Source organism: Pundamilia nyererei, unplaced genomic scaffold (genome assembly GCF_000239375.1).
Source record: "Pundamilia nyererei isolate P.nyererei 1_Seehausen unplaced genomic scaffold, PunNye1.0 scaffold00027, whole genome shotgun sequence".
In the NCBI taxonomy this organism is placed as follows: Eukaryota; Metazoa; Chordata; class Actinopteri; order Cichliformes; family Cichlidae; genus Pundamilia; species Pundamilia nyererei.
The window spans coordinates 2,553,575-2,569,954 of NW_005187428.1; the positions used below are offsets into that span (position 1 = coordinate 2,553,575).

The following is a 16,380-nucleotide window of genomic DNA, read 5'->3' on the forward strand; positions in this document are numbered from 1 at the left end:
CTGTGCTTGAGAGCCTCCATCTGTGTCTGCACATATACTTGGCCAATAAACACGATTCTGATTCTGATTTAAAGTTGATTCCGTGCTAAGTTGAATGAATTCAACTTAGCAAAGTTGTGTTGTACCCTCTGCTCAGACTCAGTCAAATGCAGCAAAAAAAACAAAAAACTCATCACAGTGGAAATGGAAAATTACCAAAGCATACTGCAAAAGCAACTGTTTCCTGTTGCAAAGAAACTCGATTGTTTCAACTGCCATTGAAGCAAATGAATTGAAGGAAATGCAGCATACGGTGATGTCAATGGCTTCTAGACTTTAGGCAGTCAATGACTGCAAACAGTTTTAATCTGAATGTTAAAAACAGCCCTTGTATTTAAAATTTTGTTAGCCAGTCAAAGTTAGTTAAAGTTTTGTTAAAACCATTTATCAAATCAAAGTGAAAAGTCTGCACATTAATCACAACTTTACTGTTTAAATTAGAATCCACTGTGGTGGTGTACAGAGGATGCCACATTATAATTTATGTCACCTTTCTCTTTGTTTGAACTTCAGCAGGTCATCTTTACCATGTCTGCATACTCATACATACATACTACATACTGAGTTGCTGCCATCTGATATGTTTATTAAATATTTGCATTCAAAAGCAGTCAAACATTTACATCTAATGACGTGGACAGAGAGTGTTAAAGGGCCTATACAAATGTTGATAAGCATTTTGCTTATCAACAACAGGAAACAGATCAGGGACATTAATTGTTTGGTCCCAAAAAGCTAAGTCATTACATTTTGGAACATGAGTTGAGATATGGCTAATAATTTTTGGTCAATTTAACCATTATCAGACACTGTTTCAGGAGTCAAATTAATACCCATGAATCAAATCCACTGAACGACTACCCTGAGGTACCCCTGAGCAAGATACCGTCCCTACACACTGCTCCCTGGGCGCCCAAAGGCTGCCGACTGCTTCACAGAGTGAATGGGTTAAATGCAGACAGGGATTTCCCCATGAGGATTAATAAAGTATATGTTATTATTATTATTGACAATGAGAAAAAGGCACCAAAAAGAAGCAAAATGACAGGAAAAGTAACAAAAACTATGTGAAGAAACAACACTGAAACACACAATTATGACAAAAAGACTAAAATGCAAAAATCAAAACAAAAAAACATCTAGTATACAGAGATGTCAGATAATGGAAAACACCTATATGATGTATAGGTGAATGCACAAAATAAATACAAATTTCAACTTCCTCATTGTAGGTGTGTCTGCCCTGTAGGATGAGCAGGGAGGGCTTTTATCCATCTGTACCCAGTGCCTGTATTTTTCATAATCTGTCCCTGGCTGCAACCTGCAGAGGACAACTTACACTTCTTAGCAAAATCCAGACTGAACCATAACAGCTTCCCAGTAGGCTAGCTTACTTTATATAATAGAGCTTGAAGAACCGGATAGACCAAAGAACAATGTCGTTGCTCTTGAGTCATTTTAAATTTGGTCTGTTTTTTCACACGGTAATCGAAACACGTCTACGGCTGTGACACAGGCAACGCCTTCTCCCAGCTTCTCTATCCACAGTGAACGAGTCTGACGCTTGCAGCTGCTCCTTATTTAGACATAACGTTCAGCAGTAGTACCGCCTGTGTGTGATATTCGACGTTCCTATTGGACGGCTGGACTGTCAATCGACAACGTCCAGGGGACGCTACCGTGCTTGGCCTGTGGTGTACTGCTGTCAACATTAACGGGTGTACCAGCTACATTTAGCCGGATATAATATTTTAACGTGGTAAGACGACGTTTTTTACAATGTTCCCATCAGTTTGGGATGAGAAACCTCAAAGTTTACAGTTCTGTTTTTAAATATATTAATCCTCTCTTTATGTCGGTTTAAGCGGCCATAACAGGCAGGGTTAGGGCTCTTTTAGGTATCGTCGCCCATCCTTTGAGGTTAGCTTTAAAGCTTTACAGCAACATGACAAAAAAGTGCTTATATGCTGGCTAGCTATCGTTAATTGTTGTTTTATCTTCAGCAAATAAAGAGTAAGGGTTAATGAGTGCATCTGCTGTAGCTAACTCTCAGCCGGCTAAAAACAACCTGTGACCTTTTGCTGGCTCTCTCTAAAAGAGGTCCCTGCTCCACAAACGTGTGATTCATTAGGATGTACATCTCAAGCTGGACACAGATCCTTTTTGCATCTGTGTCAAATCTTTACTTTGCTCTCTACATTGCCTCTTTGTTAATTTCTGTTGAATTTGTGCAGGTGCCTGCAGCAAACTCTCCAGATGTCCAAGTACAAACTGTTTCTGCTGAGACATGGAGAAGGGGCCTGGAATAAAGAGAACCGATTCTGCAGCTGGGTGGACCAGAAGCTGAGTGAGAATGGGGTGAAGGAGGCCCAGGACTGTGGAAGGCTCTTGAAGGAGCAGGGATACAAGTTTGACATCGTGTTCACGTCCATACTTAGCCGCTCGATCCAGACAGCATGGCTGGTGATTGAGGCTATGGGTCAGGAATGGGTCCCTGTTGTCAAGTCCTGGAGGCTTAACGAACGACACTACGGCTCTCTGATTGGACTCAACCGGGCAGAAATGGCTCAGCAACATGGAGAGGAAAAAGTGAAGCTGTGGAGAAGGAGCTATGACATCACTCCACCCCCGATTGATGAATCCCACCCTTACTTCCATGAAATCTACAATGACCGTAGATACACCACATGTGATGTCTCGAAGGAGAAGCTTCCCCGAGCTGAGAGCCTGAAGGAGGTGTTGGACAGGCTGCTGCCATACTGGGACAGCACTGTGGTGCCAGTGATAAGGAAGGGCAAGACTGCCCTCATTTCTGCTCATGGAAACAGCTGCAGGGCCCTGCTGAAACACCTGGAAGGTATGCTACCATAACCTGCCATAAACAATGCTCGCTGAGGCTTTGTCTCTGTAGGGTGAATGCATTCCTGCAATACTGTAGTTGAAATCAGCAGCTGCCTCTGAACTCTACAGTCTTCTGCTTCTGGTCATCAGAGTCAATGAATTGGAAAGGACCTATTTCACTTCCAGAATTGGAAAGTGGTCGACCTCTTGTCGAAAGGCCACTGAGTTTGTGTTACATTTGCAGTGACTATGACCTTTTATCAACCTGCTTGTACTGCCCGCTCTGTAACTTGACACATATAGGGTGTTACCGTACCTGTAGATAATTACAGGAAGCAGAGGATACATGCAGGCTGGAGCAGACTAACATTACAGCTTTGCTGAATATGATCTCATTCTCTAGCAGTGATTCAAACTAAAAGACTGCAAACTGTAATTGGTCATGGTTGTGAATTAGGGCTGTGCGATATGACCAAAATCTCATATCCCGATATAAGAATTCTATCGTCCGATAACGATATAAATCACAAAAATGTAACATTTTCTGTAAATTCTGTGAATCTCGGGCAGCTCCTCTTGCGGGAAGTGTTTCCAGCTGTGCGTCATGTAGCTGGTGTCGAGTGTTTTAACCGATGCATGAAACTATACATTTTTAGACATAAGTTGTAACGGCCGCCGTTTTCTTTGTGAGTATTTATTACACGGCGTGCTGCAGGGGAAAGCTTGTTCTAACGTTTGAGTCTAAGGTTTACTTTTTAGCACCTGGCGGCTCTTTTTGAATTCTCATCCGTAAATAATCTGCTCTTTCTCGTGATTCAGTTTATTTTGAAAAGTCTCAACAGGATCTTGAGCTTTATTGTGAAAGGTTTACGTGGAACATAAACAAGCGGACACGCGATGGTGTTACCGTCGTTGTTGCTAACCACAACGCATAAAACAGGCGCTTGTCCGTCGGTAGTGTGGTTATATTAAATATAAGAGTAAGAGAGAACTTTAAGAAATTAATATAACCACTACAGTGACCATCAAAACGATGAAAAAATATTACCGTAAACAGTTTATTTTGCAACACCACGAAACAAACGATAGAAAATGAAACGATAGACGTTTTTATATCGTCATCCGATATATATCGTTATATCGAACAGCCCTATTGTGAATGGCTTGTATTGGATGAATATTACTCCTCCTTTCTCCAGGTATATCAGATGAGGACATTGCCAGCGTGACTTTACCTACAGGGATACCTGTGCTGCTCGAGCTGGATGAAAACCTCAAGCCGGTGAAACCTCGACAACTGCTGGGAGACCAGGAAAAGATTCAGGCAGCCATTAAAAAGGTGGAAGACCAGGGAAAAGCCAAAACAACAACTTGAACGCATTGCAATAGTTGTAAGACGTAATATAGTTTCATTCTTGCTGCCTCTGAGCACTTTTTTTTATTAGCTATGGCAAATGCCAAACTCAACAAACTTGAATAACTCCTTATTTAATAACAGACAACTGCAACAACAGATTGTCATTCTACTGGGACACGGAGAAGTTCAGAGATATGTGTGTGTGTGTGTGTGTGTGTAAATGTTTTAATGTTGTGCTAAATGTTTTTGTGTAAGCACTGAGAAGACATTTGGTCTGTAGCTTGAATGCCACTGTGAATGCCAGCTGGGTAACACTTAAGGGTTTTATTTATGTATTTATTTAGTTATTAGGTTTCTTGCACTGTAACTCTACTTTACAGATTCATAGCAATGCACTGATGTGGCAAAATATTAAAATGCAAAATATATTTCCTCTCTTAAAGGTGTTTTTGTGTGACAGGGTTTCTAACCTGTGCCTTCAGTTTTTATTCGGCACCTGAAACAGGTCTTTTATTGAAAGTGGACCTGTTATGCTTTTCCTTATTTACCTTCAGGTGTGCGCTGTTACATTGATGGATGGAAAAAGCTCAGGCTTCACTTGTTTGAAATCAGTTAAACACTTGGTTTCAAACAGTTTTTTTTTCTCTGGCCTCTCTGTGATGTCATTGAGAAGGGATATTCTTTATACAGCCATCTCAGGCGGACGGCTCTAGCGCTGACTACTTGGTTTAAAGGGAGAAACACTAAAACGTCTTGTTTCATACAGTGGATGAACTGAGGTGTGGCACAAAGGCCAGCTGTGAGATAAACTGGGATTATTTTGAACTGTGAATCATGCAAAGCTACTCGTGTAGAGTCCAAAAATATGAATATGGAGCTGGAAATCAGCAGAACAGGTTCTCTTTAAGAATAAAAGCACTCCATTAAGAAATCTTACCTCAGAAAAATTACAAACCAGCCCATTCATTCCAAGAATTGGGTAATAAAGCCACTCAAATGCTGTGAAATGCTGAAATTGAATGTGGATAAGTTACTGATACCTTTTAATGGCCTACTCAATGCAGCAGAATCTGCTTTAAACAGTACATCAACTCTGACACATAACAGATTGAGTTCAAAACACTTACACTCATGGATATATTGGTATCACAACTAGCTATTTTTATTTCTTAATTACAGTCCTACATGGGCCATTTGATGTTATGTAATGAGAGAAGATGTCACTGTTTGCACAACTATTTTACCGTTATATGTGGCTCACACTGCTTTAATGTTTTTAATATGTTGTAAAGTGTGTCTTGTGTGTAATTGTTGTCTCTTTTTTTTTTGTCCTCAGTTTCTTGCGTTTCACTGCCACTGTAAGGCGTAACTGGTTTGTTAGGTCAACAGGCAAAATGGATACATTTTGAACATTTCTAGGTACTAAAGGGTAGAAACACTGATATATTTATATTTCCTGTAAGCTAGCTTAATGACCTCCCTGCTGTTCTTACCTTGCCATTTGAGAGTTGAATAAAAACTCTCAAGATGAATAAAATGGAATTCTAACTTTCCAAAAACATAAACTTATTTCTGTGTTATGTTTCATTTTCAGCTTTGTTTTTATCTGATTGCTCTTTATTATTGAAGAGAAGGGTGTTCCAGATGTTGCCCTGATATACAGTCAACTATAAATTATGTGATGGAGCAACTGAACCAAATCGGGAAAATAAACAATAATGCTTGTTTTGGAAGTGCAGACATCCTCGCAATTTGGATTCCGGTCGCCTCGAGCCCGCTGGAATCAATAAACGACTGAGTCTGTTTGGCTACCGCACATGGACTCAGAAGAGTGGTTCTTCATTTCTCAACCCTTTCTGTAATTTGGCCAAACCACTGAGGCTGAGACCGGGAGAAACCCTCTAATTGGATGGAAATGCTCCTAAATGAAATGATCAATGTGATTGTTTTTATTCCAACTTATGTGGCAGGAGCAATACATGTATTTAACTGATATGCTAATGTATGGACCACCGTGTTTATATCTATCCTTTAACAATCAGACAGGCTCATTAAGTACATCTGTCATTTAACCCAATACATCTAGAAGCCAAATACTGCACTTCAGTCAGAAAGCTTTTTACACGCAATAATGCAGCACTGCTAAACTGCATAGAAAAGAAAGCGCAAGTTAGAAAATTGAATCTATGTTTAATATTTTTAACCTTTATCAACCAGAGGAATCAGTTGCACTGCAATTTAAAGACATCCCTAAAGTTAACCTGTGTGCATACTCGTGTCAACCCTGTGAAACTCAGTGAGTTTGCAGCTTGAGCAGGCGGAGCTGCACATTGCATGCTCTGCTTATAAACCCCTGGTCGCTCTGTGCCTGCTGATTTCCAGCCGCTTTGGTCTGCAGGCCTGGTAAGTTTAATCATAATGTGTGATGTCGCTTCACAAGGTCATTAGCGCAGGCATATAGGGATGTTGTGTTTTGTATTTAGACTGACTTGTGTGGAAAAAACTTTATAATCAGAGTGAAGTACATATTTACAGCTGCTAATGACTGTTGAATTTGCAGTGGTTTCATGTATCATTTGATGTGAGGACAAAAAGACGGGCTGGTTCAGATTTTGAAACACACCAAAGAAGACTCTTGAAAAGATTTGTTAGGTTATATTTTATATGGATGCCTCACTTTTGTACTTCTTCTGTAGTACAAATTATTACATCTGAGCATGCCATCCTCATTCTAGATTGCTTGAAAAGAGATGAAACTGAAGAAATAGAACATAAATATAAGTGCACGACATTCATTGTTAAAGAAACTAAATGTTTAGATCTCTATGGGAGACTTTCCACACAGAGATATTAGGAGAACTTAATTGTGTTCCCTCAATACAAGTTTTTAACATCCTCAAGCAGAGACAAGAGTGGGAAAGAGGTATCATGAAAACTGAAGTTGATGTGAAATATCTTTTTACACTGTGTTTATATTTTTATCTTTAATACTAGAAAGGAAATTTCATTGTTATAAAGAAAATTGATTCTACTGGATCCAAGCTGCAAAGAAAAAGAACTCTAACAAGGAGTGACAGAAACAAAACAAGTCTCACAATCCCTTTTCATGAAGTAATTGTGAGCTTAATCATGTACAATTTGCTGGCGGGGACTTCTGCAAATAAGTGGTTTCAGCTGCCCATATTCTTGTTTTTCCTCCCTCCTTTCATGAAGCTTAGATACTTGCATCTTTCTGTGCAACAGAACGACAGAAGTCGAAGCCATAATTCAGTTTTAGTTTTCTGTTGCTCATATATTAAGCGGACGTCTGGCTGTGGACACACTGTTTGGTGTAGTGGACATGCCAAGTCGGCCTCCTATTCCTTAGATGGTATTGCAGATAAAGGCTGGACCACACTCGGTTGCAGCGTGCGAGTTTGTGACCGGAGGCTGATCTAGTCTGGGACTGGAAATGTGTTTGGATTTGAAGAGCATTCTCACTCACCCATCTTGATTACAGAAATCGGGATGACTTTGTATCCTGAAAGTGAAAACAGCTGTGTATGCACAAAATGTAAAAGATATTGTTAACGCATTGGACTTCCAGTCTTTCATATCCAGTATGCACAAGTACAAGAGAACACATTCTCAGAAAGTAGAGCAATTCAGATATTTATGTTTAAGGTTTAGCTGTGTATGACTTTTTCCCCCTTTTTAATTAGTACAGTCCAAACGCTATTGTCTGCATGGTGCCAACTGTGTCTGGATACAGATGGAAATACAAAATGTCTTTTGAGCGTGAACACATGGGAGCTGCTGCAGTTTGAGTTGAAAATCAGCCATTTAGGAGGTTTGGAGTCTTCTCTCACCCCCATTCTCTGCGACCTGCTGGAGCAGGGGGGCTAGGACTAGGAGGAGGAGTTGGCCGTCCGACTGCGGTCTGGAGTGTGGAGCCTTCCTGCTGCTGCGGAGTCGGGGCGGTCTGCCTCCCCCCACCGCAGGGAAAAGGGAAACACCACCTGGGTCTGGGTGCAGTTCCCCCCTCCAGGGGCGGGGGCACCTAGACCCGGTTTGTAGAGTACGCTTGGGGAGTGTGATCGTGTGTACAACGTCTCTTTATGTCTGTCTCCACGTTGGTTGAGTGTGGAGTAAGTGCATATGAGAGCATGAAGGTGGGAATGGATGTTTGTATCTGTGTGTGCCTGTATGTCTGTGTCTATATGTCAGGTTGGGTGTCAGGCGCCACCTCTCTGGGGACATCTCAGGCCCTCCAAGGTTTGGAGGCCTATCTCCCCCTACCACCACTTCCCCTGCCAGTGGCGGACCCCCTCAGACATCGGTGCGTTGGTGGTTCTTTGTGTCCGGGGATGGGCGTCCAGGTACACACCGGCTCACTCCTTGGCGGCCGCTTATCGGGGCCTGGAGCCTGGGGCTCGCTCGGGCCACTTCGGAGGTGGGGTGCCCCCGGCCTCTCGGCCTGGGGCTCGGTCACTCAGGCGCGGCTGGCTGCCGGCGGAGCTCACGGGCGCGTCACTGCAACTCCCCCTGGCTTCTGCTCCGCGGCTGCTGAGTGAGCCCTCATCTGGGACTCTCCTCAGCTCTTTCTGGGACAGTGGCGCAGCTGCCCCTCTGTTGGTCTTCCTTGGTCTCTTGTGTTCTGGGGGCCTCTGGATGTCTGGAGTTTTGATCTCCTCCACACCTGCTTCACGCCCTGGAGGACGGGGCTGTGGCCCCCCCACACCCTCTAGCAGATCATTACATGAAGGAACCTTTTAAAAAACAAAAAACAAGCGCGTCCATGCTCACAGGTGTACACACGGGTGATCACACCCACAAACTACACCCTTTTTGGCTCCTACCTCAAAGCACACTGTGTTCTGTTGATCTTATGTGCTGCACAATAATGTTTAACATTTAGTATTTACTGTCATATTCCCATATATCATTGTGATGTTGTTTATTCTATTACTCTTGTTCTCTTCTGCTTGCTTTCTTTTTTCTTTCTCAGCAGGTGATCCAGGTGATTGATATATGCATTTTTTTCTCTGCCCGTTCTGTTGGTTTTTGTCTTTTGCCCTTCTCCCCCGTCCCTCTTCTCAGCTGTTTCTCTTTCCCTCTTTCTTTCTCCCCTTCTTTCCCCCAGTCAAGTCTGTCCCGTATTCAGTAAGTGAAAATAAAATAAACAATAAAAGGTGAATCAAATGGACCATTACGGCAAGGCTGGGATGGTCAGTTTGGTAAAGTAAATCCGTTGGGCATCTTTCTTTGCCTTTAGACAACAATTCTGATGGCAAAAGAGCCAAACGGGACAGGCAAAAAAAAAAGAAAAAAAAAAAAGAAAATCAGCCATTTAAAAAGTTGTGAATCAAGTTTGCCAACTGAGAAAGTGATACGGGAAAAATTCAGCTGCTGGTGTTTTAATGCGAGCACAAGCGGGTCTTTGTGCCTCAGCAGTGGAGCGATTTGAAAGAAAAGCACACCGCATGGTCTCTGGTTGTACAGGTGGGGCACTCTAAATGGGAGAGGAAATGGTTTTCCACATGAGCAAATTACAAGAGGTTAAAGGGTGAACATTAGTGGCACTAATGTTAATGAAGTCATTTGTCAGCGATCAGTCTGCCATACAGGAGAAATAGCATTCCCAACACCAAGAGAAGAATGATTTGGAGTTAGGAATCATTTCAAGGGTCCTGCTTTTTCTCATGGTCTTTTTTAATAATCACCCTTCCAGTTTGGGTTTTGCCTCCCAGCACTATTTTTGGAAAGCTTATTCACGGTGATCACAATGGAAATAAGTTATTCCTGGGTTACCACTTTGTTTAGCAGCAGGTATTTTCTTGAGTAAACCACGATCTCTGTCCATGGCAGGGACATTACAACTAACACTGCCTGTGTACTTCCTTAAAAGGAGGCCAAGTACGCCATCTGAGCTGATGGGATGTGGAGCAGGGAGTGCACGTAGCTGCATCTATTTCCATTGAGTGCCCGGCTGAGGATGAAACGATAACTTGGCTTTGAATTAGGATTATTTATTGAATTGTGTCACCACACATATTTCATTCCAGTCAATGATCGCTCCCACTTTGCAATGTTTTATCAGCAATCAAACAACAATTTCCATCAGCTGATTATAAGCTATTATAAACCATTTGTTTAGTAAAACCAATCGGTGCTGCAGAGTCAAGAGCCGAAGGGCTCGAATTTACTAAAGGCCCCCGTCGCTTTGCGCAAAGCTGACAAGATAGTTGCAAATCTTCACATCAACAGCCACAAAACAGCACAGACTTCTTTTCGGCTCTTTTTACAAATATTTTAATGAGCAACAGAAAAGGTCACCAGTACAGTATGTTGTTGCTTGTAAACTGTGTGTGATTTGTATCCTGGTGATGGACTTTTTTGAATGTGACCATGTTTGGTCATGTGGAGTAAGCAGCTGTGGCTTCTTGATTGATTGCAAACGCCTCTCTGGCAGCTGTTTATCTACATATAAATGTGTTGAAGTACTTTTTTTTATCCTTCAGTGAGAAACTTGTCTGTCTTTTTTGATTTAGTTTCTGCAGCAGGTCCTATATGTGCTGTAGATATTTAGCTGATGCAGTTTTGGGCAGGTATTAAACAGTCATATGATCTCAGTTACCAACCTTACAATTAGCCAGTCAGTCAGAATACAAGTCAAAGGAATCGATTAAAGAAATATTCATGTATAGTTATTCTGACCACGTGACTGTAGGCCCACCTAAAACACAAAGACTGGAAACAATGGGAAACGGCTACTTTACAGTATCTGTCACCCTCAGAGTTAACAATCTCAGCAGTAACTGACATGTAGCTATAAAGTCTGCTGGCATGTTTCTCTAAAATGATCATAATTTAGAAGAGTAGTATGCTGGAAAAGTTTATTTTCCTTTTTTTCTTGCATCCACAGTTATTGCTGGACTCATTGCAATAGAGACAGAGCTGTGCAGTTACTAGTATCCAGCTGTGTGCCTGTCTGTGGTGAACATTTCCTGATTGAAGATGTGAAGTTTTCTCTTACATGCCAAACCAAATGTTAATCACACATTAGGAACAGTGTTAAACAGAACAGAATCTCTGTCTCAGGCTCTTTTTAATGTCTGACTGATACATTTGGAGACACTCTGTAAAGACACCATCAGTAAGGCAGTAATCACAAAGGCCGACAATATACAAACAGCACATGGTGTTTACACAAAACTGGAGAGCCAAAGGAGAAGCATGTAGCTGATGTAATTATGGGGCTTTTAGTGAAAGGCTTATAAGACTTATTACGAGCTTCGATGGACTACTTGAGGGATTCTCGGGCTAAATCCAAGTTGGCTTTCAGAAACGAAGAAGTCAAACGTGGGCTTACTGTGAATTAACCGCTTTGGATAAGAGACACTGGCATGGGTTACTATTGTGTTTTTCCAGGACTGTTTTTATTACTTAAAATTTTATAGGTACATGTGTTCAGTCACATCTATCTGAATATGCCAGAGACCTGCAGGCTTTCTTTTAATGTACTTAGTACATTAGCACTGACTGAATATTATTGTGATGTAGACTTTACGCCATGTTTGCAAAATGTGCTTCTTCATGATCTGCAGCTGGTTGTTTGGCTTCCTTTAAAGGTGAAGTTTTGCCATTCATTGCTGCTTCAGAAAGCTCTCCAGCTATCAGGTTGAATTCCCACTATTGGTTTGGGTTTTATATATTAGAACTAGTAAGGTGGCAGCATGACATAGTGCTGCAGGGTAGCAGAAGATTGTGCTGTCATCATTTAAAGCAATAGAGTACCTAATAATGATTTGGGGGGACTTTTTTGTGAAAAAGGAAAAACCCAAATTATGATTAGCTTAGCTTGAGATGAAGGCTGGGAAAGGTAGGAGCTGTTGTAAGTTGTAAAAAAATCTGTTAGCTACCAACACCTGTAAATGTTTAATAGACATTTCTGTTTAATTTATAGACAAATATACAGGGTTTGACGCCGTTGACATTTTGGGATAAATAATAGCAATGTAGACAGATATGACATGCGCACTGAACAGATGAATAGTGACATATAAATATATAGTTAGTGACGTGTACAGGTGATGAGAAGGGATTTTTTTGTTTAGGTGTAACCAGGCTTGCTTTAGCCTTTACCTCCAGTCTTTATGCTAAGTTAGGCTAAGTACCTGCATATTCTGCCTGTCTTTGGTTTCATTGGAGTAAACGCATTCCCTCAGAAGTCACAGTTTTGTTTAGCTTTAAATGTCAGAGTTTGATTTTTTTTACATCTGATTTAATGCAAGCCAGACATATAAGGCTAAATATTCATGAACAGTGTGTTTTTTGTGATTCTTTTGCTGCATGAAAGCAGTGTGCTCAAGTAGCGGGAGAAATATATCTAAATCAAAGTGCCAGTGTGATCAGTGCTTCCACATATTTTTGGGCCTTCAACCAAAATATATATAACAAAATATAGAAAAAGTTATTCCTAGAGGTAATCTGAACTATACAAATCATCTGTCCATTTGCAGATAGCACTGTTATGGGGAACTCGGAGAATAATGTCTGTGCTGTTAAGTGCATGTCTCTCAGTGTAGACAAAAGCTGGGAAGAAAGGCAATCACATTAGAAAGTTTAAACATTAGAAAGTCTAAAAACTCTCAAGAGATTTGAAACTTTATAAATAGAGATCCTCACTGGCATCAGCGGACCAGTGAGGCAATGTTTGCGTTAGCCCAACCAAACATTCCTGCTTCACCATTCAGACATCTCTGAGTTGTTCAGCTCAGTCGGTCCTTGCGTGATGCTCCATAGAATCCATAATTCAGACCAACTTTTATGATGCTCAGACCTCTTCTGATCCCATGAGGCTATGAGAGAGTGATGAACAGGTTGTCACTTGTGACCCTGAGAAGAATTAAGTTAGTGAACAAGTGACAAGTGAGTCTAACAGTTAGTTCACACAGAAAAGAAAGTCATCCTCATTCACAATCCTGGCAAATAAGCTTTGGTCATTGTCAGCGTACATCAGCTGATAGCCCAACTCATACCCTGATGTGCATCCAATAGGTGAATCCTAATAAAGGGCACTTCTTTAGACAGGCCACAGTTTCTGAGAATCTCCAGTCTGCTTTGCAACCCACCTTCTCCCTTTCATGCTGCATCTGACCGAATGACTCATTGATCTGACCAAATATCCATCATTTATTTCTTTGTATAGCACATGGTTTGCAAAACACTACAATGTACTGTAGTTGCAAACAAATACAAGGCCTTTTGCTTGATTGTTAATGTGTAGTATACAATATAATCATTGTGCATTGGTGCTGACAGAAAATAGTCCCCAACAAAAACGTGCTTTATGCTGTTTGAAGTTCATTTCCTAATAACTGCACTTGCATGTGTTATTAAGAGAACATAATGTTCATTTTAGCTTTTTTTCTCCAATGCTGAATTTTAGCTTGTTCTTCCAGATTTTAGAGAAAGTCCTTGTTTAATTCTGGTCTCTATAGAGCACTGTCGATTATATGTATATATTAAGCAATCTATTAGAAAAGCATAGAATAGAATAGAATAGAATAGAATAGAATAGAATAGAATAGAATAGAATAGAATTCAACTTTATTGTCATTGCACACGTCACAAGTACATGGCAATGAAATGCAGTTTGCATCCATCCTGAAAGTACATTAGCAATAATATAGCTATATTACAGAATATAGATCTATTAGAGATATGATACAATGTACACGGTATGAAGGTATGTTATGAATAAGTATGTACAGGCTATAACTGAAGTGAATGTACAAGCTATATACAGGCTATGAACAGGTTATACGTATGGTTATAAATATGAAAAGCTATAGCAGATTATAGATATACAACTGCAAGTATTAATAAACAGTTGTAAAACTATAATTATTGTATTGTACAGTATGATTGTCTATACAGCATTTACAGTAGTGCAATCAAGATCAGTAAGATATGGATAAATTATACAGTAATTATATAAAGTGCCAGTGGTTGTAAGTGGTGGTTCAGTCCAGCATCAAAACGGGGGTGTCAGTTTTTCGGTGCCAATAAATCTCTGTTCAGTTTCCCACAAGGGTAAAGTCTAAAAGAGTGCCATCGTTTTCCTGGGAAACTCAACAGATTTGGGTGTTTCAGGGAAAGGGACGCTTTTGGCTCATTTTGTTTGTAAGTCTAAATGACTGTGTATGGTACCGGTCATAGTACAAACTAAACTGTGACATGCTTATGTCCCATTATGATGCACTGCTTACTGTTGGTGGGCTCCTCTGCAGATCTGAAAATCTTGAAACAAAAATACAGCGATGAGAGTGAAGTGGCCCTCTTTAGTATAACCATATATGACCAAGAATGAAAGTAAAGCTAGCTGGGTTAAGCTTTCTTTGAACTGCCCTATAATGTGTTGTATGATTGTTTCTAAGGCTAGAAAATAGAGTTGTTTGACCTTAAGTGAAAAAGTGTGATGTAATCTCCCAGTGCTGGCTCTTGTTCTGTTTCTATTGTGAAAGACAGGAATGCCTATTTGTCATGGGTTAGAGCTTCCTAAAGATAGTTGCAGTCTTTTTGGCTCAAGACTAAACTGATTTTATTTTCTATTTTCAGTACAGGGTGCATGACTTTCAGCTGCAGTCTCACAAAAAAATTGGTATGATGTTTTCTAAATCAGCACGGCCCAGCGACCGACTAAGTGTTGCTGCTTGCACTACTAGCAGTAGGAGGGCACCTAGGAGCAATTGGCTAGTTGCACAACTTCATGTTCATCCAAAGAAAGAGCAAACATTTGGAAAACTATAATTTTATTGCATGCTGAACACTGGATTTGAGCAGTCTTATTCCAATAACAAATGTGGGATCAGCAGCAGCCCATTTATAAATATATACTTTGGTTTTATTCCCTAACTTTTCAATAATTTGCTGTCCTTCAGCTATTTTAACCAACCAGGGATGTGATGACAGTGGAGTAGAAGCAGGATTTCACTAGACAGGTTCCTACAGGACTGCCAGACACTCACACACACAAAAGTTCCCCCTCACACTCATATTTTCAGCTAAGAACCATCAGTTACCTTAGCATCCATGTCTTTAGTGGGAGGACACTGTGGACACAAAAACTGTGCACGGTTTATACAGTAGTTTTTGTTAATGCTGAAAGCCTATACAATGTGTACATTATCAAGTAATGAATTTAAATTATGCTGAATGAGTTTGTTAGAATTACATGAGGAGGAAAAAACGGTGAATTTTGATTTATTGGCAGCTGTTTGGAGTTAGTGTTCCAGATGTTAATATAAGGTGGCAAGCTGTTAAAGTGCTATAAATGAAGGATTTTGTGTCAGCCTAAGAAGCCATTTTATCTAAGTCTGTGCATTTAAATGAACCCTCAGTTCTTTTCTCTAAGCCAGAAAGACTAGCAATTAGTTACTGGGCACAGGCTGTATGACGTTAGTGAGCTTTGGGAAACCCTGCAGGCCAGATTACAGCTTTATTATTACTAAAATGGGGGCTTTGGTTTTCAGTTGATTGATCTAGCTGAACAGTTGATTGTAGATTATAAGCTTTGGCAACCTTTTACAAGAACTATGATTTTATCTGTGATGCTGGAAACTCTAATTACCTTTTAAATGCACAGGAATGCCCCGCCTCTGAAGTTCAAAGAAACCTGTTTGTAGATTGCGTTTCCCACTGGATCTCTTTATCTGTTTTCAATGAAACTACAATAACAGCATAGGGAAACACGAGGAGTCAAACATGTTTGAATAATTTAATGAGAGAGAAAAAATTGCACTCTTCTTCCTCTATTTAATAACAAATGTATGGGGTCTGGTACAGAGCCAGTAATTACAAATATTATTCATTATAGTAATTATTAGTTGGAAAAAAGTAATTAAAAGGCTAATGGCATTTTTTTTTTCCTTTGGCAACTGAAAACCAACATCATGCCAGGCTAATTGCTGAAATATAAACCACTGCGCACTGCAAAGCTGTCCTGTGACCAGTAAGTGTTGTGCAGTGAATAGCGTTTTAGAAGCACGAAATAATTCTGTGGAAACCTTTATAAATTAAAACCGACACATCTGACATAAGCTAGATAAAGCAGACAAGGTACAGTAAGCAGAATAAGACAAAGTTTAAGTCCAAATTCA

General features: G+C 40.4%; 1 protein-coding gene across 1 annotated transcript; it reads left to right on the top strand.

Moving 5' to 3' along the window:
- The first annotated feature begins 1,638 nt into the window (after window positions 1–1,638).
- Window positions 1,639–4,664, top strand: bpgm (2,3-bisphosphoglycerate mutase). The gene is made up of 3 exons (XM_005728138.1): window positions 1,639–1,798; window positions 2,274–2,896; window positions 4,080–4,664. The coding sequence occupies exons 2-3, from the start codon at window positions 2,296–2,298 to the stop codon at window positions 4,253–4,255; spliced, it is 777 nt and encodes a 258-aa protein (XP_005728195.1). The 5' UTR covers window positions 1,639–1,798; window positions 2,274–2,295; the 3' UTR covers window positions 4,256–4,664.
- Window positions 4,665–16,380: the final 11,716 nt, after the last annotated feature.